A 23,555-nucleotide genomic window follows, 5' to 3' on the forward strand; every position below is an offset into this window, starting at 1 on the left:
CTAATACCAGGAATATCTGCCAAAGTCCAGCCTATTGCTCGCTTGTGATCTTTGATAACATGCAATAACTTTTGTTCCTGCTCGTCAATAAGCAAGACAGATATAATAACAGGGAGTTTCCCATCCCTCTCAAGATAAACATATTTCAAATGAGATGGTAAAGGTTTTAACTCCAAAATAGGTGGTTTTTCCACAGATGGCAACATTTTACTGCCTAAGGTAATTTCAGCCACCTCAACATCACACTCGGACGCCACCGAGGTATCAAATAGTGACACCGCGTCCTCAATATCACCTGTTTTACAATTTTCTCTTTCGTCTAAAATTGAGCCCGAAATATTCGAAAAAGAAAAATCCAAAGAAGAAGAAAAACCTGATAAAACGTCCAAAAGTCCAAAAGCATAATTGTTTACTACATTACTCAATAAATCAATACAAAACAAAGAATGGTCTTCGGTCGGGTGCTTCATGGCTTCTAGCACATTGAACTGCACCTTCTCATCTCCTATCTCCATAGTTAAGGATCCTGCATGCATATCTATCTTGGTACGTGTTGTCATCATGAATGGTCTTCCCAAGATGATTGTGGTTGAACTCATTCCTTCATCATCCTTCATGTCCAAGATGTAGAAACTGCAGGAAAAATTAACTTGTCCACACGGACAAGCACATCTTCTAGAACACCTGCATGGTTAACTTTGCTACAGTTGGCCAATTGAATGACTACACCATTAGACTTAAGAGGTCCAAGATGAAGTGAAGTAAAAACTGATAAAGGCATTACATTAATGGAAGATCCTAAATCTAACATAGCATTATCAAACTTAGTACTTCCTATAATGCAGGGAACAGAAAACATACCTGGATCCTTACACTTTTGCGGCATTCTGACTGCAGGCTTCTTAATTAAGCTAGACACGTTTCTTCCCATGTTCACTACCTCTTTGTCCATAATACGCCTTTTATGTGTACATAATTCTTTGAGAAACTTTGCGTATTAAGGAATTTGTCTCACAGCATCCAACAAAGGGATGTTTATCTCCACTTTCTTAAAAGTATTCAAGATTTCTTTGTCTAACTCCTCCATCTTTTTAGTTTTTGGTTTCAAACGGTTTGGATAGGGAGGAGGAGGATAATAAGGAGAAGAATTTTCAGAGGAAGTATTAGGGGATACCAACCTAGAGTTATCACTAGCTGCAGGCATTTCAGATGTTGCTTGTGTTGCTTCATCTGATCTTCCACTTTCATTATTAGGTACAACTTCATTGTCCTTATCTTCATCTTCTTGGGCATCCCCAAGGCCTTGTATTTGCTTACCCGATCTTAAAGTAATAACACTTACATTTCGCGGGTTAATTACAGTTTGTGCAGGCAAATTGCTTGAGCCTTGTTGAGACTTCATCTGATTTAACACATTTGCCATTTGTCCAATTTGGTTCTGCAAGTTTTGATTGGTTGCTTCCATCGTCTGTTTCAACTCATTGATTTGTCCCTTCATCATGTCAGCCATCATTTTCATCATTGCTTCCATGTTTGAATCACTAGAGGTTGCAGTTGGTTGTGGTTGTTGCCTCTGTTGAGGTGGAACATAGACTTGTTGGTGTTAAGGCTATTGATTTCCCCATTTCTGGCTGGGATATTCCTTCCAATCTGGGTTGTACTTGTTGGAGGACAAATCATGGTTGTAGGACAAATCATGGTTGTATTGCTGCCGAGGTGGTGTATTATTGCCATAAATGTTTGCAGCATATGCCTGAGGTTGTTCATTGTCTAATGTCCCTGTCTCTTTTAACATAAAACAAGCCTCTGTAGGATTAGTAGCAGAAGCACAAATTCCACATAAGGTAGAAGAGATAGGCTTTTTCTGTAAGTCTGTCAAGGTCCTTACCATGGCCACTAAGTCATCCAACTTCCCTTCTATTTTCTTGTGATCTGCAACATATGAAGCTTCTACTCCATGGGTTCCCTTCAATAGAGTTATAGAATTACCCCTGGTGGAAATTGTTGATGGCTCGACGCCATATTTTCAATTAATTGTCTTGCATTTGTTGGCGTTTTGTCTACCAATGATCCTCCATTTGCAGCATCTATCATTTGTCTATCCATGATACTCAATCCCTCATAAAAGTATTGAATAAGGAGATGCTCGTTTATTTGGTGATGAAGACAGGAAGCACATAAATTTTTGAATCTTTCCCAATACTCGTGAAGATTTTCTCTTTCTTGTTGCCTTATCCCATAAATATCTTTGCGAATAGCAGCAACTCTAGATGCTGGAAAAACTTTTCCAGAAATAATCTTTTCGGAGTCCCCCAAGTATTGATGGATCCTAGTGGAAGGCAGTATAACCAATTCTTAGCGGCATCTTGCAATGAGAATGGAAAAGCCTTAAGCTTAATATGTTCCTCTGTCACTGTGGTAGGTCTCATGGATGAACAAACAACATGAAATTCCTTCAAATGATGGTACGGGTCTTCTCCTACTAATCCATGGAATTTGGGTAAAAGATGGATTAACCCAGACTTAAGCTCACATTCTCCATCGGGATATTGGATGCACATGTTTTGTGTAATTGCTGCATCCGGTGAAGCCAACTCTCTTATTGTTCTTTCTTGCATTCTATCTTCTTGAATTTCTGGTTAAGGTGATGGATCAGAAGATATGTTAATCACCGAAGGTGATTCTAGCGGTACACTTTCAGTGGTAGGTTCAGATGATGACGGTGCTCCTTCAGTAGAACACCTGAGTTCAAGTCTCTTGCGTGATTTACGCAAGTTCCTTTCAAGTTCTGAATCAAGTTGATAGAATTGATCAGGGTTGGCCCGAGTCATACACTACGCAGTCCACCTAAAAGTGTTTCTCTATTTTTTTTTCCTATTCTTGTTTTGAAGAAAGATTTCAAGAAAGAAATAAGTTAAGATGTCGTTGGGTCTACTCCCAGGAAAGAGAGGTGCGTCTCAGTGGACAACTTAAATACCAAGTCTTTCCTAGATAGAGTTTTCCAAACTAGTCTCAAAAAATTTCTTAAAAGAAATTCTTAATCAAAACAAAAATAGAACTTTTCTTGAAATATATTAAAAGAAAACTAAAGACTACAAAAAACACAAACTCTATTAAACGTATATGCGTAAAAAAAATAAAATAAAAAATAAAATAAAATAAATAAATAAAAACAGAATCAAAATATAAGAAATACTAACCGTATTCCCCAGCAACGACGCCAAATTTGATAACGCTGTCGTCAAGCGATCAAATTAATACTACTTATCTATAAAAACTTCAGTATTCTTAAGAAAGTAGTCAACAAAATAGAAAGGGTAAAGTAACCCTAAGTCGTCTCCCGACGAACACGGAATTGATTTTTAACAAATTAGTTCTTATAAAACTATACAAATGAGTTAGTCAAATAAAATAAAAAATATAGGAGATTAAGATAAACAAAGATAGAAATAAAATTTAAAAGATAAAAAGAAATAAAAACAATAGTAAAGAAAATAGATTGATTCCATTGCTTTTTCAAAATAGATTCATCATCGGTTATCTAAAGATTATTGCTCAATTAATTATTGTTGTAGATTTACAAATTAATCAATGTAAAGTCTCAATTAATTTGTTGGCGTTCTCACTTTTAACCAAAGTACAATCTCAATTAAAAGTGAGAACTTTTAGATTATCCACAGTAAATTCAACCAAAGTACAGTCTCAATCAAATTTTACTATGCCTAATCATGTCTATTCTTTTATCTCCTCACCAAATAAAAAGCTTAATTAATCAAAGTAAAGTCTCAATTAATTGTAGTTAGAGTAAATACTTGTAACCAAAGTAAAGTCTCAATTATTGGTAAAAATTCATTTAATCATATGAAAGTTTCTAAATAAAATCAAAGTAAAGTCTCAATTAAATTTAAAAACCCTTGACTCATATGATCAATATGCATACAAATTTAAAATCATTACTTTTTATGTGATTCAAAGATAAAAGACATAGATAAATTAAAACCTCAACAATAATAAAAAGAACAAAGAAATTAATTCATTCTAACCTCAGAATCCATAATGAAATTACAATGGAATCAACGCAAGAAGTTTAGCAATCCATGCAATACAAAATAAAAAGAAGAATAGAGAGAAGAAAAGAGAGAGAAAGGAAACGAAATTAGGCACCCCTTAGGGTTCCAAAACTCTGAAGTCCCGAGCTTGTTCTTCTGCTTCTCCCTTGGTCTCTTTATATAGGAATTGGACTAGGCTTTTTTGTTGCTAAAACCTTTCAAATAAAAATAAAGATAAAGATAAATATTCAAAGATATTTGGAGAGATATAAACTATTTGACAAATATAGCTGGTTAATAATTTATGATATAATTAAATAAATAAATTATTTAAAGATATCTAATAAATTATCACCAAATAATATTTGTATTAATTTTCTAAATAGCCCATTTTCAATTTTGTAGTCCAATTTTGCAGAGAGATCCAAAAATATGAATATTTGCAAATAAACCCTTCTCCTTTGACAAGTCTTTGACTTTTTTACCAGATTTGACCAACTTTGACCAGAGTTTGACTAGTTGACCATTTGGCTGTGCAATCAAAGGATGACACGTGGCAGAGTGTACTTTCTCTCTCCAGACTAGGGTTTCCGCCATGGAGGAATGAGTGAGGCTGTGCATTTGGTCTCTTTGACGGCTGGTGCGTTAGCGTGGTCGAACGTTGCGTGTCACTTGTTCCAAGCGTGATTACTTCAGGCGTGACTGCTTCTTCTTCTTCGGTCAAGCTGTTGTTGCTGGTTGCAGGTCTACGGTGGCCATGGTGGTGTGCGAGAAAGCTTCTCTGGTTTGCGTTTTCTGGCGGCGGTGCAATGGTTAGCTCACGGTGCAGATGCAGAAATGGTGGTGGCGGTGCGCTACTGCATCGTGAACGAAGAGGCTGCTCAAGTTTGGTAAAGATGAAGAATGCGTGAAGTGGTGGATGCGTGATTCTTCTTCTCCGATCTGGTGCGCGGAGGTGATGTTGCTTGCGAGATTGCAGGAACGATGTGGAGTTGTTGCCATGGTTGATGCTGGTCACGGTGGTTGTACGCGAGTATCACGATGGTTGATACTGCGAAGGTGGAACTCGCGGTAGGTGCCGGCGAGGGTGGAGGGCGAATGACAGTTGATTGCTGCTGTGGTGGTTCTTCACGGTGGCTAAGGTTTCCGCTGCAATGGATGGCAGGGATGTTCGAAGATGATGCGAGGTGCGGAGTTGATGGTCGCTGGTTCGCTATGGTTGTTTCCGGCTTCCTTGGTTGCGTGAAGGTGATGACGGAGGCTGTCGGAGAAGATGGATGCAGGTGGTTTGCTCTCGCTCATGGCTGCGATAGGTGCGTGAACGAATGGCAGTGGTGATGGCGTCGCTGGTTCGCTGTTGTTGTATGCGTGGAATCGTGGTGGCCGGCGACGAGTTTAGCGACTAGGGTGGCGGCTGCCATGGTGATGGAAGGAGATGATGAAAATTAGGGTTAGGGTTTCATGTGTGAGATGGAGGAGATGATGACGTGGCAATGTCTAATTGGTCATTTTGGTGAATGTATGATTATGACACGTGTCAGCATATGGTTGGCCTGATTTGAAAGGTGGGGATTGCCACATGGCATGATCTGGTTAAGTGGAGTTTAAGTGGTAGGAGAGGTGCAAAACGGGTTTTTGGTGGTCGACTTTAGAAGGAGTGTGCAAATAAAATCTGGGGGTGCATTTAGCTCCTGATTTATTCTTTTCCAGAATTTCCTGATTTTGGACTTATTTTGTAACTTTGAATATTTCAAATCCACACTATTAATGACCAAAAATAAATTCCAGCTGCATTAACAAACGTTAGAATATCCAATAATATTTTATGCAACTAAAATCAATTTTTACGTCATTTTTACCAAACTTATTCAATAAATCCAATAATCACAAATCCTAATTAAATCAATCTTTAAGCACAGAAAATTCAATTAAATCCCCAAATTTAAATATTAAATAGGGGCAAAAATTTGAACTCATCAATGTCGTACATAAATTAGCGATTGGATGATGAAATTGAATGTGAATGTGTGCTGAAGAGAAATTTTTGAGTGAAATGTATGATAAGATTATAGGATTGAATTGTGAGGAACTTAGTGTCGCACAGGTGCAGAAAGATTCTAAGTTTTACCTAGAACTGGATGCACCGTCTGAGGTACTGATATAACCGCTAGGCGCCAGTACAGAACAAGAGAACTATGTGGCTGTGAAGTACAGGGATGGTTATGGGATTCTTGTGAGACGGAGTAATAGTAAATATGGAACTGGGAAATCAATTGAACGGAGGTTGGATTGATTTATACACATATGAACTAGCAATACGAGTTAAATTGGGGACTAATTTACTAGTAACACCGGAGCTCCCCACGGTGAGGCATTGGGTCAGATGAATTTCTTCTCTAGCAAGTCTTCTATCTGTTTCTTCAACTTTGCTAGTTCAGCAGGTGCCATTTTGTACGGTGCTGCCAACACTAGACCCGCTCCAGGGATTAGATCAATTGAGAAATCTATATCCCGGCTGGGTGGTAACTCAGGTATCTCATCCGAAAACACGTCGGCGTATTCATCCATAACTGGTATCTTACTAATCTGCTCCTTTGTACTCATCTTCTCCTGGGAACACAATTCTGCGCCGTCCACAATCAAGCACCACATGGTTGATAGACAGCCAGTCCATTCCCAGTATGACCTCCAATCCCTCCAAGGGCAAGCAAACTAGATTTACCTTGAAGCGTCTGCCCTCTACTTCCATTAAGCATCCCACATAGGCTAAATTTGTTGAAACCTTCCCAGATGCCGGTGTCGAGACTATCAACTCGTATCCTAGGTCACGAGTAGACAACCCCAATCTCTCCACATAATTGTGGGATATGAAGGAGTGCGAAGCTCCTGAATGAAACGGTACTAACGCACTGTTACCAAAAAGCAAACAATGATCCAGAATCAGGTTACCTGACCAGGTGGCCTCGGTACTGGTCATGGCAAAAACCAGGCCTGCTGCTCTCGGCCTGTCAGATGAGGATGGCTGAGATCATGATACTGGAGCAGTCTTCCTATTAGGACATTTGTTGGCGAAATGTCCTGGCTGGTCACATGTGTAGCACTTGCGAGTGCTCATACCGCTGCCTCCACTACCCGCTGACCTAGTGCAGTCTCTCCGCAGGTGTTCCCCTCCACAGTTATAGCACCTTAGTTTTTGTGAAGACGGAGTCGGTCTACTATAGGGCCTCTTTTGTTGTCTGCCTCAACATTGCTCTTCTGAGTGCGGTTGACCCGGCTGGGTCCCATCTCAAGCTGCTCAACACTCTTGGCTTGCTCCACCAAGACTGGAAACTCTCGTACCCTCAGCGGTACAATAAACCGCCTCAGCTCATGTTTGAGGCCACCCTCAAACTTCCTACAGCACCACTCCTCCGTCACTGTCTGAGAGTAAAACCTCGAGAGATACTCAAACCTCTCCACATACGCCTGCACCAACAAGTTCCCCTGCTGCAGGGTGAGAAACTCGGCCTCGCCCTCGTGTTTAGCGTTGTCAGGAAAGTACTTCTCCAGGAACCTCGTCCTGAAGCTGGCCCAAGTCACCTCTTCAGCTTTGTTTAACATCTGTTGTTGCATGCTCATCCACCAATACTCGGCCTCGGTCACTAATGAAGGATTATCTTATTCCTTTTTAAGATTATTGAATATGGTGTGAGTTGATTAAGAAAGCTAAGTGAAATCCCCACTGGACATTAAGATAGCAAGCTATCTAGATGTGAAGGTTCCTTTCACAAAGCTCAAGAGAAGAAGATGATGGATTGATTCAAAATAAAAAGTAAATGGAAATCACATAAACCATAGAAAACTAAGAACAATTAAAGGAAGAAGAAAACATAAAATGAAAAGGAAAGGAATGGTAAAAGTGTGAGAAGCACGCCACTACAAGGCTAGGCTAGAAGCCATGGCAACCTTGAAGATGAGTGGATGTGTGCCACCACTTGCTATGCAAGATAAGGCTTAAAAGTATTCACTCCCAAGGGAGGAAACTCTCACAAATGGTTGAGACACAAGAGTGTTTTTACTTCAAAATGTTCAACCCTTTTACATGTCTAAGAGCACCCCTTATATAGAAGAGTTTAAGGGCCTCTGAGCAAATAAAAGATACCTAAGGATGTCTCTACAAAAACCTAACCCTAGCTTCTAGAAACTAGGTCAAATAAGGTTACAAAAATGAGAGACAAAAGAGCCAACTATGGTGTGTGCAAGGCTAATTTCGTTCTAGCACAAAACGAGACAAAGAATGTGTCTCATATGCCTTTTACTTTATGCTTTATGCCTTTGCTTTATGCTTTATTCCTTTGCTTTACTCTCTCCTCCACATCATTTATGCTCCCCAATCACCATGCGCCACCTAGCATTGCTTTCTTACTCCTAATTAACCTACAAAGCAAATAAACATAGATTAGCATGTTGGCTTAAGTCAAGTCAACTATAGTCAAGAAGTCAAACCTAGTCAAAGGTCAACAAGTCAACTAAAGTTGATTCAACTAAGTCAACTTTGGGAATCAAAAATAACAAACACAAATGAAAGGGATGAAGGATTAGTGAACTTCCTTTCTAAACATGCTTAGTGTTCTTAAGCATATGCCTCCATCCTTGGTTGGGGTCAATCCTTCATCATCCTCCCCTCCTTGGAGAGAATTTGACCACAAATTGTTTAAGCCTTTGTAGATGGAGCTTGACTTGATTTGGGGGAGGATTTGCGCCTCCCTTTTATGAGCTCTTGTTCCATCCTTTCTAAGGGTATTACCCCTAGCTTTGGTTAGGCCATCTTTATTTTCTAGACTACTCTTCCTCTCTTGCTTGTGCTTTGGGCCTTCCTTTTTGGCTTGAGAAGAGAAGGAAGGGTGATGCACATCTTGCGTTGGAAGAATTTTTTTAGGCAGTAACACTTTAGTGAAAGCTTGCCTCTTTTCTTTTTCTTCTTTATCTTTTCTTATTATATTTCTATCCTTATTAACTTCTTGAGGTGATAGAGGTTGTAAAGTGGTCTTTCTCCCATTTGTGAAGAAAATGTATTGGTTGGTATGACCATCATGTAAAGTTTGTTTATCAAATTGTCATGGCCTACTTAGTAAGATATGTGTGATTTCCATGGGAACAACATCACATAACACCTCATCTTTGTAGCTTCCTATAGAGAAGTTAATTAGGACTTGTTTATTGACATCTATTTCTCCCTCTTTACTTATCCAAGCAAGCTTGTAGGGCTTAGCATGAGGAATGATCTCTAAGCTAAGCTTTTCCACCAACCTTGTGCTAGCTACATTGGTACTACTTCCTCCATCAATAATTAGAGAGCAAACCCATTTGTTAATTTTGCATCTAGATTGAAAAATGTTTTCTCTTTGAGTTGGCTCAAGCTCACTTTGATCTTGACCTATCATGCACCTTAATAACATAGGGTCTTTCTCAAAAAATTTTGTTTTACTAGAGGAAGAAGATTCTTTTGAAAGAGAATAGGGAGATGAGTGTTCACTTTCAACATTATTATTCTTCTTTAAGATCATGGTCCTCTTGGTTGGGCAATTTAAAGCAATGTGATTATAACCCAAACATTTAAAATATTTAATGGAACTTGATCTTGAAGAAGTGGAATGGTGAATGTGATCACTTGGTGACTTACTTTTACTTGGTGGTTCTTGATGAGAGTTAGAAGGGAACTTATCATGTTTCTTTTTATCCTTTCCCTTCCATGAGTGACTAAAGTAGTGGTTGGGTGAGTAACTCTTCCTTGCCCTTCTTTTTCTTTTCAATTGAATTTCAATCCCAAGGGCAAGTGTGAAAACATTTTCAAGAGTGGAGTACTCATACAACTCTACTTGGTCTTGTATGTCTCTCCTAAGACCACTCACAAATCTTTTTATTTTTTCTTTGTTAGTTTCTTTTATTTCAACCCTACGCATTTGAGACTCTAATTCTTTAAAGTACTCACTCACACTCATAGGACCTTGGTGAAGCCTTTGGAGCTTCAAAAGAAGTTCCTTCCTATAGGAGGGAGGAACAAATCTAGCGCGCATAAGAGTTTTAATGTCCATCCAAGAAGCCGCGGGTGGCCCTTGGTCATAGTTCTTACAAACTTTATGCCACCAAGTATTGGCATACTCCAAAAATCCTAAAACTACTAGATCAACTTGTGCTTGATCCTTTACATGATTTTCATTGAAAATTTGATCAACTTTAGCTTCCCAATCAAGGAAGACTTTGGGATCACTTCCACCATAGAACTTAGGAATCTTTGGAGTTTTCTTCTCTTGTGATGGGTGCGCCTAGAATGCCCTCTTTTCCTAAGATCTCTTTCTTTCTCCCTAGCTTCAAGCCTTTGAATGTGCTATTGGATTCTTAGGTCACTTTGCTCCTTGTCTTTTCTCAATTGTCCAAAGGCCTCCTTCCTAGAGAACTCCAAATCCCGAAGCAATCTCATCAATGTATTGTTTTTGTTTGGTGTAGGTGCACTTGATGAACTTGCCATGATTCCTACAACAAAAACACTCAAATCCGAGACAAAATAAATGGATTAGAGGTTATACAACATGAAAACCGAGACCAAATCCAACCCAAATTGTAACCCAAGTGTTTAGATCACTCTCCCAAAGTAATAAGGCAAGGCTAGCACTCAAAATCCACCAAAGGAGTGAAGCAAACACTTTTAAAAACTTGTTCAAAACCTTTCAAATTCAAGACAAGTGCTTCGGCCACAACATCCCAAGAGTTTCAAGAAAAGAAAACTACTATGACACAACAAAGAACACCTAGTGACAAGCAAGAAAAGCACAAAAACAAGAAAGTTTAACTTCTAAGGAAATTTTGTTTTAAAGACAAAACTTGAACAAGACTAAAGCAATGAAAAGCACTTTTAAAGACTCTATGGAAAGCATTTGAACAAGCCAAGATTATACCTCAAATTATGCATACACCAAGAAAGATCATAACCAAGTTAAAGCATGGAACTAATTTGCCAATATCACCCAAAATCCAAGTATAAAATTTGGTAGTATAACACCTAGTAAAAATGGTCAAATGGATTCACCAAGCAACACATTAGCTCTCAGCCAAACTGTTTTTGGTCATGAAAATAATTTTTCTTTTCAAAACTAGGTACTTAAGATGATGAGAAGGATATTTTAGGGTGTCTTGAACACTTAGTTCCTTAAAAATTAGGTCAAAATCAATTTCAAGGAGCATGCTACAACAAAAGGCATAGATCTCATGCAATAGCTCAAATACTAGAAACAAGAATAAGAAAACTCAAAGAAGTATATGACATATGACTCAAGCAAAAGTTAGACACATTTAAAGACTCAACATGACATACACAACGACACAAACATGTAGCTATCATGCATTTAAACTCATGGATTTGAGGCTCAAAGACTAAGCATCCAAAGACATGTTATCCAACCACATTTAGGAGTAAGAAGAGTAACAAAAATAGTAGCCAAAACTGCCCAATATAACCTAAAAAATGTTGATTCGCGGTGATCTCGGCAGCTCTGACCTTTGCTTACTATTTCAATCATAACTCTCTCCACAAAACTCCAAATGCATTGGTTCTTTTTTTGTTAGAAACTAGACTAACAAAGCTTTGTTTTGACATCAAGAACGTAATTTTTGGATCACTGAGCAGGTGCATTTTAATCATTTAAAATCGTGAACAGTTTCTGCCAGCATTGTTTTTGTGTGCAATGGAAGTGGATTTGAACCATACAAAGATAGCTACAACAAGACAAGGTTAGCACATGAAAAACACCATATTCAAGATAACCCAAGCTCTAGATACCAAATGATGAAGGATTATGTTGTTCCTTTTTAAGATTATTGAATATGGTGTGAGTTGATTAAGAAAGCTAAGTGAAATCCCCACTGGACATTAAGATAGCAAGCTATCTAGATGTGAAGGTTCCTTTCACAAAGCTCAAGAGAAGAAGATGATGGATTGATTCAAAACAAAAAGGAAATGGAAAGCACATAAACCATAGAAAACCAAGAACAATTAAAGGAAGAAGAAAACATAAAATGGAAAGGAAAGGAATGGTAAAAATGTGAGAAGCACGCCACTACAAGGCTAGGCTAGAAGCCATGGCAACCTTGAAGATGAGTGGATGTGTGCCGCCACTTGCTATGCAAGATAAGGCTTAAAAGTATTCACTCCAAAGGGAGGAAACTCTCACAAATGGTTGAGACACAAGAGTGTTTTTACTTCAAAATGTTCAACCCTTTTACATGTCTAGGAGCACCCTTTATATAGAAGAGTTTAGGGGCCTCTAAGCAAATAAAAGATACCTAAGGATGTCTCTACAAAAACCTAACCCTAGCTTCTAGAAACTAGGTCAAATAAGGTTACAAAAATGAGAGACAAAAGAGCCAACTATGGTGTGTGCAAGGCTAATTTCGTTCTAGCACAAAACGAGACAAAGAATGTGTCTCATATGTCTCCAAAAAGTGGCCAAAGTGTGCTAAAAACAAAGGAGACCAAAGGTACATAGGTACACTTGTTTTATGCCTTTTACTTTATGCTTTATGCCTTTGCTTTACTCTCTCCTCCACATCATTTATGCTCCCCAATCACCATGCGCCACCTAGCATTGCTTTCTTACTCCTAATTAACCTACAAAGCAAATAAACATAGATTAGCATGTTGGCTTAAGTCAAGTCAACTATAGTCAAGAAGTCAAACCTAGTCAAAGGTCAACAAGTCAACTAAAGTTGATTCAACTAAGTCAACTTTGGGAATCAAAAATAACAAACACAAATGAAAGGGATGAAGGATTAGTGAACTTCCTTTCTAAACATGCTTAGTGTTCTTAAGCATGTGCCTCCATCCTTGGTTGGGGTCAATCCTTCATCAGTCACCAACAGAAATGTGGCGAAGTTAAGCTTTTGGGCCTCCGTGCACTCTATCACTCTAAATATCTTCTCGCACTCTCGGAGCCATGCGTCAGCCTCATCTGGGATGGCTTTCCCAGTGAATTTCGCCGGCCTATGACGCATGAAGTCCTCCATGGTCACAGGTCTCACAGGTGGAATCATGGCTCTTGGCGGTGCTGCTACGGGCTGCATCGCATCCACCATCCTGTGGATTCCGTTAGCAATCTCATCAGCCCCAACGATATTTCTACGCCTCCTGTTTGCCATTGCCTGTGCACGCCACATATTTCAGCTGTTAAAATCAAACAGCTAAAGATTAAAATATACACTATCAAGTTTAACAATCAACACACATCAACTAATTTCACACAATAAACGTCAGCTCACTCCCCAGTTTTCCCAAAAAAATCAAAATGTTTGCTCTGATACCAAATGTAACATCCCTAAGGAATATTACTTAAAAGATAAATAATAAAAGAATTAAATGATATCAAAAGTTGCATTAATAATAATCACAACGCGGGAAAAATTAAATTTATTAAAAAGCATGCCAAAACTCATAACTTAAACGATAAAGTGTTACAAGTTCCCAAAATTCGTGTTCATAAATAAAAGCATAAAATACATGTGAGAAAATCCTAGCTCTAATCCCAAAGCTAGCCCTCACTCCGTCGCTTGGACATCCTCAGCACCACCTATATCAACATCTGCTCCCGTGTAACGAATCACACGATCATCGCCATACACAAATAGAAAGGGTGAGCTGAGAAAATAAAATAACAGGTATATAGAACACAAAATAAATCATACACCCATCTTATTCATTCTACATAATTCTTGGCCAAGACCTTAACCCCAAGGCTTTGTAGCCTTCAAATTACACAACAGGTTAGCCTTGGACTCGGGAATATGATGCTCACACGAACTTGTCCGCTTGTGGTCCTGCCTCTTCGAACCTCCCCGCTCGTAGTCCTGCTCTACGGACCTGCCCGCCCGTAGTCCAACACATATGATCCACCAGCCTCGTACCTCCCCGCACGTGGCATCTCTCAACGTGAGCACGGAACATACAAACCTACCTCGTTCGTATCCCCACGTGAGAGTAACTGGATATGAACCTCCCCGTTCATATCATCACACGTTAACCACCATCCATGAACCTACCCGCTCATGGCACAGCATCTCCCGATCCAAGCAAAGCATCATTGTCAGTTAAAAACAACACACACAACTCATAACCTGTTGCGCAGTCGCCTGACGCATCAGCCAGCACCGCCAGCGAAACAGGTTCAGACCGCCTGGCAGTACCTGCCCGGCGCCAAGCGCCACGCCCTCCCAGTGCCACTATTTTCCCAACACCGCCTAGCAGAGCACTTTCTTGCTGTCAGGCGCTGTCAACATCCAATTTCGTTCGGATAAATAAAATTGTTTTCAAAATAACCAAAAATAAGTGTTAATTAAAAAAAATAAAAATAAATTGTCTTACAAAAATTAATAATAATAATAATAATAAAAAAAAAAGTGATTACAAAAAAGGGAATTTCTTTAATTTATGTTTTTTAAATTTAAGTAAAATAAGGATTTTGTTTTTTAGATTAAAAAATTATTAGTAATTAAAATAAAAAATCAGAAATTAGAAATAAATAATTAAAAATTAATAAATAAATAAATAAATAATAAATTATTAAATTAAGTTAAAAACAGTTTTAAAAATTAGAAGAGCAGTTTCTTCCTCTTACGGTTCCTCCAACTCCTCCAACTGCTCATCACATCTTCTAATTAAGTTTTGGGGAACACGTTCATTTTTTATGACATCTGCGCAATAACCATCATCTTCCTGGCCAACACTTTAATTCATCACCATTGCTCCCTCAGAACAGTCACGGACAACATTAACTTTTCATCGATTCACGATTCATCATCAAGACCTTTTTCATCTTCTTTCCCTTTCTTCCCCAAGGGTTCATCCAACAACAATTCACGCATCACCCATACACCCATACATTCTCACATTCAAATTAATCATTTTCACATTACCATATTGCTCATGAATTCATACAATACCATGAGTAATTAAAGACCAAGAGATAACAGTGAGAGCAAAGGCAAGATTGAGGCATATTGAAACACAATCAGGTTCATAATTTCAAAATGATGTTTTGCGTTTATTTTGTTACTGTGTATGATTAATGACAGTAGGCATTCCGATAAAAAATAATAATTTGAATTGAACGTCAACTAGAGATTTCTCTGTGTTTTACATAAACAAAAATTGGCAAACTAATAAATAAATGAAATGGAGAAGAAGAGCGTTGGTGTAGTGGTTCATGGTGGTCGCCGACGTTGCTGTAGTGGTCGCGACAGGGGGGAATGGTGTGCCATGGTTGAACCCTAAGTGTTTGATTGGACGATGCGATGAATGTGAGAAGGAGTCGTTATATTGACAATGTTGATATCGTTGACGACAGCGAGGTTGCGTCGTCGCTGTTGGTAGTCCCGTCGAAGTCGCGGACAGTGATGGTGGCTCGACGGAGAAGATACGGAGTATGGATAGGGGCGAATCCGTTTGGTTGCCGTCGCGGTTGGTGATAGCGGGTCCGAGAGTGGCTGTTGTTGCCGCCGTGGCTGCGGTTGTCGCTGGTGGTTTGGTCGTTCAGTTTATTGGTGTTTACATGGTGGTCGTTAGCGGGATGAAGAAGATGAAGTTTAAGGGTTAAGTTCAGGTGTTGCGTTTTGATATGGCTTTAGGGTTTTGGCAGATTTAATTTTTTCTTCACGCACCTCCATAATTTAATTTGCACACCCCCACTTTTAATTTGGGTTCTTGTTATTTATTTACTTCATGGACTTCCCAATGTAATAACCCCACACCCCTTACTAAGTTTTATTTTACCTTTTGTGTCTGTGTTTTCACTAAGCATACACCCTACTTCTTTAATTTCTCTTCTTAAGTTAGGATGCGTTTACTTTATACACCTCGTTTCTATATGTGTAGTTTTTCTCATTGTACCTACATAATCACTTTCGCACTCTCATTTTCTATTTCCAATTTTACTTTTTTTCTAATTAAATAAAATATCACATTTCAATGATATCATTTTCAAAAATAATAAAAACATTTTAAATTAAAATTAAAATTAAAATTGTTTTCCAAAATGATAAAAATAAGAATAAATAAAAATTTGAAATTATTTTCTTTATTTTTTTTAGTCTCTAATCGACCGCTTGCGTCGCACGATACTTCTTTTTAATATAAAAAAATTATAAAAATTGTTGTGGTGTTTAATCGACCGTTCGCGTCGCACGACACTTCTTTTTAAATACAAAAATTATGAAAATATTTTAGTATCTAATCCATCGTTTGCGTCGCACGATATTTTAAATAAAAATTATAAAAATTGTTTTTGGTGTCTAATCGACCGTTCCCGTCGCATGACACTTCTTTTCAAAGTATAAAAATCAAAAAATTATTTTGGTGTCTAATCGATCGCTCGCGTCGCACGACACTCTTTCTCAAAAATCTAAAAAATTATAAAAATATTTTGGTGTCTAATCGACTGCTCGTGTCGCACGACAGTCTTTCTAAAAAATCTAAAAAATTATAAAAATACTTTGGTGTCTAATCGACCGCTCGCGTTGCACGACACTCATTTTCATAAATACAAGGTATAAAAAATTATTTTTGTGTCAACCCGCACGCGTCAAATGACACTTATTTTTAAAAATGTCAAAACGACAACTTTAAAAATTAAATATTATAATCATGTTTTATCAAGAACTACGTGATCCTTGATTCTCCATTGTAAGTGGAGATACGTAGGAGCATGGCAAGTCCTTGTCAGGTTTACTTCCCAAAAATTAAAAGGTTTTTTTCAAATCATTTTCAAATTGTTGTATAAAGAACTACGTAGCCCTGATTTCTCATTTTTTTTAATGAGAATACGTAGGACCAAGGTTAATCCTTGTCGGGTCCTTTTTAATCAAAAAATAATATTGTTCAATATTTTCTTATTTATGGGAAAAATAAATATTTAAAATAAACACATCTCTTTTTCAAATTTAATTAAAGGTACCGCCTTTGGGCGGGCGATGTAGGGTGTTAATACCTTCCCTACGCGTAACCGACTTCCGGACCCAAAATTTGGTTTTCGCAGACTTTATTTTATTTTTATGGTTTTTCATAGTTTTCCTGAATAAACTATGGTGGCGACTTCTAATCTCTTTTTCCAAATTAATTTATTTTTAGTTTGTCGTCCCGCCGCGATTCAGGTTGCGACAGATGGCGACTTCACTAGGGACATCCGAGAGTCAGGCCTATTTAATTGAATATGCGAAAGTGATTTGTTTTGTTTAAATGTTTATTTTTCACATCTTTGTGTATGTCTATTTAGTTTTTGAGTTGATGTATTGAATATTTATTGATATTCAAACTTAGGGTAGAAAACATGTTTGTATTTGCTTGGTTTTTGTCTGGTTGTTTTGCAGGTGAGAGTTTAGGTGTGCATTTTTCTCCCTTCACACACTCACTTTGATATTTTGTACATGACATGAGTGAGGGCCTATACCCGGGTCTGAGTAGCTTAGAATTAGAAGGGGATTGTGTAACAGTGCCATAGTGGATGTACTTCCCAAATGGTTATTGTGAGAACCCCAACTAGAGTCTGTTTGCTTCATTTGGTACTCTTACATCGTGTTGTTTACCAACTATTGTGGGAAATACCGTGAAGTGGACCATAACTCTAGTGACCTTGATCCTTAGGAAGTAGGAGACACTCCTAGTGAGCGCATATATTGAACCTTAATCCAATAAAGTGTTGAACCTTTGCTAGGGCACAAAGGGAGATATGTACACTAATTCTCGTTATGCTTTTCTTTTTTCTGTTCCATTTGTACATAATTTCATGTCATGTTGTTTAACTTGTTCATGTTCAACATGCATTTTGTCATATCATCTCATTACATCTTGTTGATATGAGGCCAGAAGTTATAAAGTTGTGATTGAATCTAAAAGAAAATGGAAATTAACATGAGAGTTGGAGTTGAGGGGCATTCAAGTTCAAAAACTATGAAGAAAAGGATACCTATCAAAGTAAAGGAAGGAAATGTGAATGGCTTAAGAGAACTGGTCAAGAAAATGACCACAACCTAGAAGGATGCTTTCAGAAGGGAATATGGGAATTTGCTTAACCTGTTAGAGGTAGAGGTCCAGAAACCAGAGATTACTGCTCTAGCTCAATACTATGACACGCCTTTAAGATGTTTCACTTTTCAAGACTTTTCAGTTGGTACCAACAGTGGAAGAATTTGAGCAGATCTTGGACTTACCTTTGGAAGGAAAAACTCCATACAACTACCTTGGACGATACACCCCTGTCCTAAGACTAGCAGAAATCATGAAGATACATCTTGTGAAGTTTGAGAAAAAGGTCACAGTTAAGGGCAAGGTCATGGGCCTTCCTCAGGGATACCTAGAGTGGTACTTGTATCAATTGATGAAGAAAGAGAGATGGGAAACATTTATGGACGTCCTAGCTCTCGTCCTATATGGCGTCATGCTTTTCCCTAATGTTGAGAATTTTGTTGACTATGCCGCTATTAATGTATTTGTGGCATATAAAACTCAATCATAAAATCCTGTTGTTGCTGTCCTAGCTGAGGTTTATGGGACTTTTGACTAGTGTTATGAACTGAAGAGAAAAAAGATGTTATGTTGTTTGCCAGTGTTATATGTGTGGTTTGTTTCACGTGTAAGTAAGGGCACTCTAAATATATATGTCAGGTGGAGGAGTTGCGACATTGCAAACCAAAGTTAAGAGAACCACAAGAATGGGTATAACTCTGTGCAGACTTGAATGAAGAAAAGGTTAATTGGCACGTGTCTTGGATACGAAAATCACAAATCATATATTATTGTGGGAACTACCCTAATGTGCCTCTCATGGGCACCCAAGGTTGTATTAATTACAATCCTGTTTTAACTCAAAGGCAATTTGGGATTCCTATAAAAGGGGCGCCAACACCTTTATCTCTTGTGACATTGTGAATTTATTATGAAGAAGGGTTCTCTACTAATGTTCTTCATCAAATCAGAAATGCTTGGAAGAGAGTGCTTCGTGCTAAGAGGGATCCAAGACCATGGAGCATAAATGAGAAAGTCTCTTATCATCAATGGGTTGTAGAGAGAGTTCAGGAGATTAAATTGCCATTCAAGTCAATTTCTCTTTGTCCGAGTACTGAAAAGACATCACCAAATAGTGAAATCGAAGAGGTGGAATTTTTGAGAGCAAATATGGAGCAGACGAAACAAGAGAATATGAGATTGACTAACGACCTTGAGAATCTGCAACGAGACTATGCAGACTTGAAACGGGTTAGTTTGGAAAGCAAGGGAGTATATAAAGAGTTTCTTAGAAAGCAAAAGGAAGACTTAGCTACAGCCCACATTGAGCTGAGGATTAAAGCCTTAGAATGCAGTATATTTGAGTCAGCAGAGTGTGTTCGAAAGCAAATGTTTAGTGAACTCAAGAGAGAAAAAGAAGAAGCATTGAAGAAGTTGCACAACATGCATATAATACTTGATGACTCTAAACAACAGGTGAAAGAATCAATGGCAAAACTAGAGAAGGAACGTTGGCACCGTGCAAAATTAGAAAAAATGCACCAAGAATTGATGGGTCAGATGAAAGAATATACAGTTGAACAAGGACAAGATATAGAACACTGGAAGAGATGTTTCTCACAACTTGCTTCCCTTACTAATACAGCTATGGAAAATGTTCCCAAGTTATTAGCGGATGCTGAATCTGCAATGCCAATCTTTAATCCTCCTAGAGAGATTGAAGCCTTCCTCAGTCACTGCCAGGAGTTGGTAGGAGAAATGAAGAATGTGATGGCTAGGGCCCGAGATAGTTGATCATAATTTCCTTTGCTTCACGTGTCATGAACTTATAATATCTGGATGTTTGTTTTGTGGACTACCTTATGGACTCTATTTTGTGTTAATTTCCAATTCGTACTTGATATTGTTTTCACAGCTTTATAGTTTCTGATCAGAGTATTTGCATTACATTGTCATTTCATTAGTCTTTTCTTTTTCTTAATTTATTCATTTAATAAAAATTCAGCAAAAATAATAGTACGACAAAACCTCAAGGACACCTTAGAGGACACAAGCCAATTGCAAAATTATGGAGAATTAAGGAGAAGCTCAGGAAATGGTGAAAGCCGATGTTGGGGAGTTAAAAGGGCAAATGGGCCAAATCCTAGAGGCCTTGAAGGTCTTACAAAGCCAAGGAGAAATATGCACATCATACCATCAACAATTGAGTGAAGAGGCCCAAATTTTCCCTCCACATGGCCACCCTCTGAATTACACTCCACCCATGGAAGCCAACTTGGGGCAAGTTTGCGTTCAAAAAGCTGAAAACAACGCGACTACTGGAGAAAATAAACTTGGGGCAACAGGTTTCGACAAAACCATCCAGCCAAATGATGTGCACGTAAATTTGACAAAGCAACCTGAGGTGAGGTCTTCACCACATGTTGCTATATCAATGGATGTTGACAACACCGAGGGTAAATTAGAAATGCTTGAGAAGAGGTTGAAAGTTATAGAGGGCGAAGGAATTTTTGAATTCAGTGATGTTGCAGGACTATGTTTAGTCCCTGATGTGGTTACACCTCCAAAGTTCAGGTTGCCAAAATTTGAAAAGTATCGAGGGAAAACTTGTCCAAAGATTCATATAACCATGTACTGCAGAAAAATGACTGCTTATGTTCATGATGAGAAACTGTTGATTCACTTCTTCCAGGAAAGCTTAACTGGCATGGCTCTTAATTGGTACACCCGTTTGGATCCAACTCATATCCGTTCATGGGAAGATTTGGTTATTGCATTCTTAAGACAATATAAATACAATACCAATATAGAACCTGATAGAATACAACTGCAGAATATGACTAAGAGCGAGACAGAAACCTTCAAGGAATATGCTCAATGATGGAGAGAAGTTGCAGCCCAGGTGGGGCCCCTTTTAAGCGATAAAAAGATGTTAGCAATGTTTATAAGCAAAGTGGAACATCCATTCTACAAACACATGATAGGTAATGTCTCCTCTAATTTTGCTGATATAGTGATTATCAGAGAGAGAATTGAGGATGGAATAAAAAGCGGGAAGATTGCACAAGACCCGTCTACGGTGGTGAATATACACGAGTTTAGATCCCATTCTAGAGGGAATAAAGAAGGAAAAATTGACCAGAATCCTACCTCTCAATTTTCATCTGTTGCCAATGTATCTCCCATTTTTTACGCTCTGCCATATCAACCAAGAACCTTTCCTCACCCCAAACAGAATTGGAAACCTAAATCCAAACCCACTCATAACCTTGACCAAATCAGTAACCAAAATGCTCTTAATCTAGACAAGAGGTTTGTGAAATTCACTCCTATTCCCATGACCTACACAGAATTGTTACCAGATCTTCTCCACAACGCTCTAGTGACTGTATGTCCTACTAAACCTGTACGACCTCCTTATCCTAAGCATTATGATCCAGATGCAAGGTGTGATTACCACAGGGGGGATATCAGGCATTCTACTGAGCAATGCATGACTCTAAAGTATAAGGTGCAATCTTTGATCGAGTCTGGGTTGCTATGTTTTAAAGAACACAAACATGATGCTTCTCCATATACTGATTGATCATTTTGGGTGAAGATGGACAATTTTTTTATGTTGATGATACTTTAATGGTTGTTTGGGTACATTTATTTTCCTATGTAAATGGTATCAATTTGTGTTTTCTAAGCTTCTTTCTACCTTTGTGGTTGCACCGATGTTTTAATTGTCGTGAGTACATTTTGTTGTGGATACCATGTGCTTCATTGGAGCGAGCCCCAAAGGTGTCGTGGAGAATGATGAAGGATTATCTTGTTCCTTTTTAAGATGATTCAATATGGTGTGAGTCGATTAAGAAATCTAAGTGAAATCCCCACTGGACATTAAGATAGCAAGCTATCTAGATGTGAAGGTTCCTTTCACCAAGCTCAAGAGAAGAAGATAATGGATTGATTCAAAACAAAAAGGAAATGGAAAGCACTAAACCATAGAAAACAAAGAACAATTAAAGGAAGAAGAAAACATAAAATGGATAGGAAAGAAATGGTAAAAATGTGAGAAGCACGCCACTACAAGGCTAGGCTAGAAGCCATGGCAACCTTCAAGATGAGTGGATGTGTGCCGCCACTTGCTATGCAAGATAAGGCTTAAAAGTATTCACTCCCTAGGGAGGAAACTCTCACAAATGGTTGAGACACAAGAGTGTTTTTACTTCAAAATGTTCAACCCTTTTACATGTCTAGGAGCACCCCTTATATAGAAGAGTTTAGGGGCCTCTAAGCAAATAAAAGATACCTAAGGATGTCTCTACAAAAACCTAACCCTAGCTTCTAGAAACTAGGTCAAATAAGGTTACAAAAATGAGAGACAAAAGAGCTAACTATGGTGTGTGCAAGGCTAATTTCGTTCTAGCACAAAAGGAGACAAAGAATGTGTCTCATATGTCTCCAAAAAGTGGTCAAAGTGTGCTAAAAACAAAGGAGACCAAAGGTACATAGGTACACTTGCTTCATGCCTTTTACTTTATGCTTTATGCCTTTGCTTTACTCTTTCCTCCACATCATTTATGCTCCCCAATCACCATGCGCCACCTAACATTGCTTTCTTACTCCTAATTAACCTACAAAGCAAATAAACATAGATTAGCATGTTGGCTTAAGTCAAGTCAACTATAGTCAACAAGTCAAACCTAGTCAAAGTTCAACAAGTCAACTAAAGTTTATTCAACTAAGTCAACTTAGGGAATCAAAAATAACAAACACAAATGAAAGGGATGAAGGATTAATGAACTTCCTTTCTAAACATGCTTAGTCTTCTTAAGCATGTGCCTTCATCCTTGGTTGGGGTCAATCCTTCATCATCCTCCCCTTCTTGGAGAGAATTTGACCACAAATTCTTTAAGCCTTTGTAGATGGAGTTTGACTTGATTTGGGGGAGGTTTTGCGCCTCCCTTTTATGAGCTCTTGTTCCATCTTTTCTAAGGGTACTAACCCTAGCTTTGGTTAGGCCATCCCTCTTTTCTAGACCACTCTTCTTCTCATGCTTGTGCATTGGGTCTTCCTTTTAAGCCTTGCAAGAGAAGAAAGAATGGTGATGTCCATCTTTCTTTGAAAATCTTTTTTTAGAGGCAAGTAACACTTTGGAGGTAACTTGCTCTTTTTCTTTTTCATCTTTTCTCTTATCTTCACTTTATTTTGGTCCTCATTTGCTTGATTGGGTGAGAGAGGTAGGAGTGTGAACTTCTTGCCTTGGAAGGAGAAAGCATAGGTGTTAGCATGGCCATCATAAAAGACTTTTCTATCAAATTGCCATGGCCTACCTAACAAAATATGAGTTTCTTCCATAGGCGCAACATCACATAACACCTCATCTTTAAAATTTCCAATTGAAAAGTTAATGAGGACTTATTGAGTTACTTTAATGTCTTCTTTCTTAAGCCATGATAGCTTGTAGGGCTTGGCATGAGGGATAGTTTTCAAGC

The 23,555-nt window shown here is 38.3% G+C and overlaps 2 protein-coding genes and 1 long non-coding RNA gene across 3 annotated transcripts; 1 reads left to right on the plus strand and 2 right to left on the minus strand.

The window, feature by feature from the left end:
• Nucleotides 1–4,008: 4,008 nt before the first annotated feature.
• LOC146884178 (uncharacterized) lies at nucleotides 4,009–5,533 on the minus strand. The gene is made up of 2 exons (XR_014984108.1): nucleotides 4,535–5,533; nucleotides 4,009–4,264 (listed from the first exon to the last, which is right to left on the minus strand). It is a non-coding gene; the product is annotated as an uncharacterized LOC146884178 (long non-coding RNA).
• An 895-nt stretch (nucleotides 5,534–6,428) lies between these two features.
• On the minus strand, nucleotides 6,429–13,220 carry LOC114194888 (uncharacterized). Its single transcript, XM_028085295.2, has 4 exons — nucleotides 12,939–13,220; nucleotides 7,266–7,649; nucleotides 6,772–7,071; nucleotides 6,429–6,659 (listed from the first exon to the last, which is right to left on the minus strand). Exons 1-4 carry the CDS (start codon nucleotides 13,218–13,220, stop codon nucleotides 6,429–6,431), a joined length of 1,197 nt encoding a protein of 398 aa, XP_027941096.2.
• Nucleotides 13,221–20,167: 6,947 nt separating this feature from the next.
• On the plus strand, nucleotides 20,168–20,953 carry LOC114194889 (uncharacterized). Its single transcript, XM_028085297.1, has one exon. The coding sequence runs from the start codon at nucleotides 20,168–20,170 to the stop codon at nucleotides 20,951–20,953; it is 786 nt and encodes a 261-aa protein (XP_027941098.1).
• Nucleotides 20,954–23,555: the final 2,602 nt, after the last annotated feature.

Source organism: Vigna unguiculata, chromosome 8, assembly GCF_037176805.1.
Source record: "Vigna unguiculata cultivar grain cowpea cultivar isolate G323 ecotype 2 chromosome 8, ASM3717680v1, whole genome shotgun sequence".
NCBI lineage: Eukaryota > Viridiplantae > Streptophyta > Magnoliopsida > Fabales > Fabaceae > Vigna > Vigna unguiculata.

What these genes read in the sequence shown, in the direction of transcription:
- LOC114194888 (XM_028085295.2), bottom strand. Translation starts at nt 13,220, where the DNA reads ATGGCAAACAGGAGGCGTAGAAATATCGTTGGGGCTGATGAGATTGCT. An exon ending in ACAACAAAAGAGGCCCTATA is followed by an intron (nt 7,072 to 7,265) that starts GTAGACCGACTC and finishes TCATGATCTCAG; the next exon opens with CCATCCTCATCTGACAGGCC. An exon ending in TAGAGGGCAGACGCTTCAAG is followed by an intron (nt 6,660 to 6,771) that starts GTAAATCTAGTT and finishes TTGTGTTCCCAG; the next exon opens with GAGAAGATGAGTACAAAGGA.
- LOC114194889 (XM_028085297.1), top strand. Translation starts at nt 20,168, where the DNA reads ATGGTGAAAGCCGATGTTGGGGAGTTAAAAGGGCAAATGGGCCAAATC.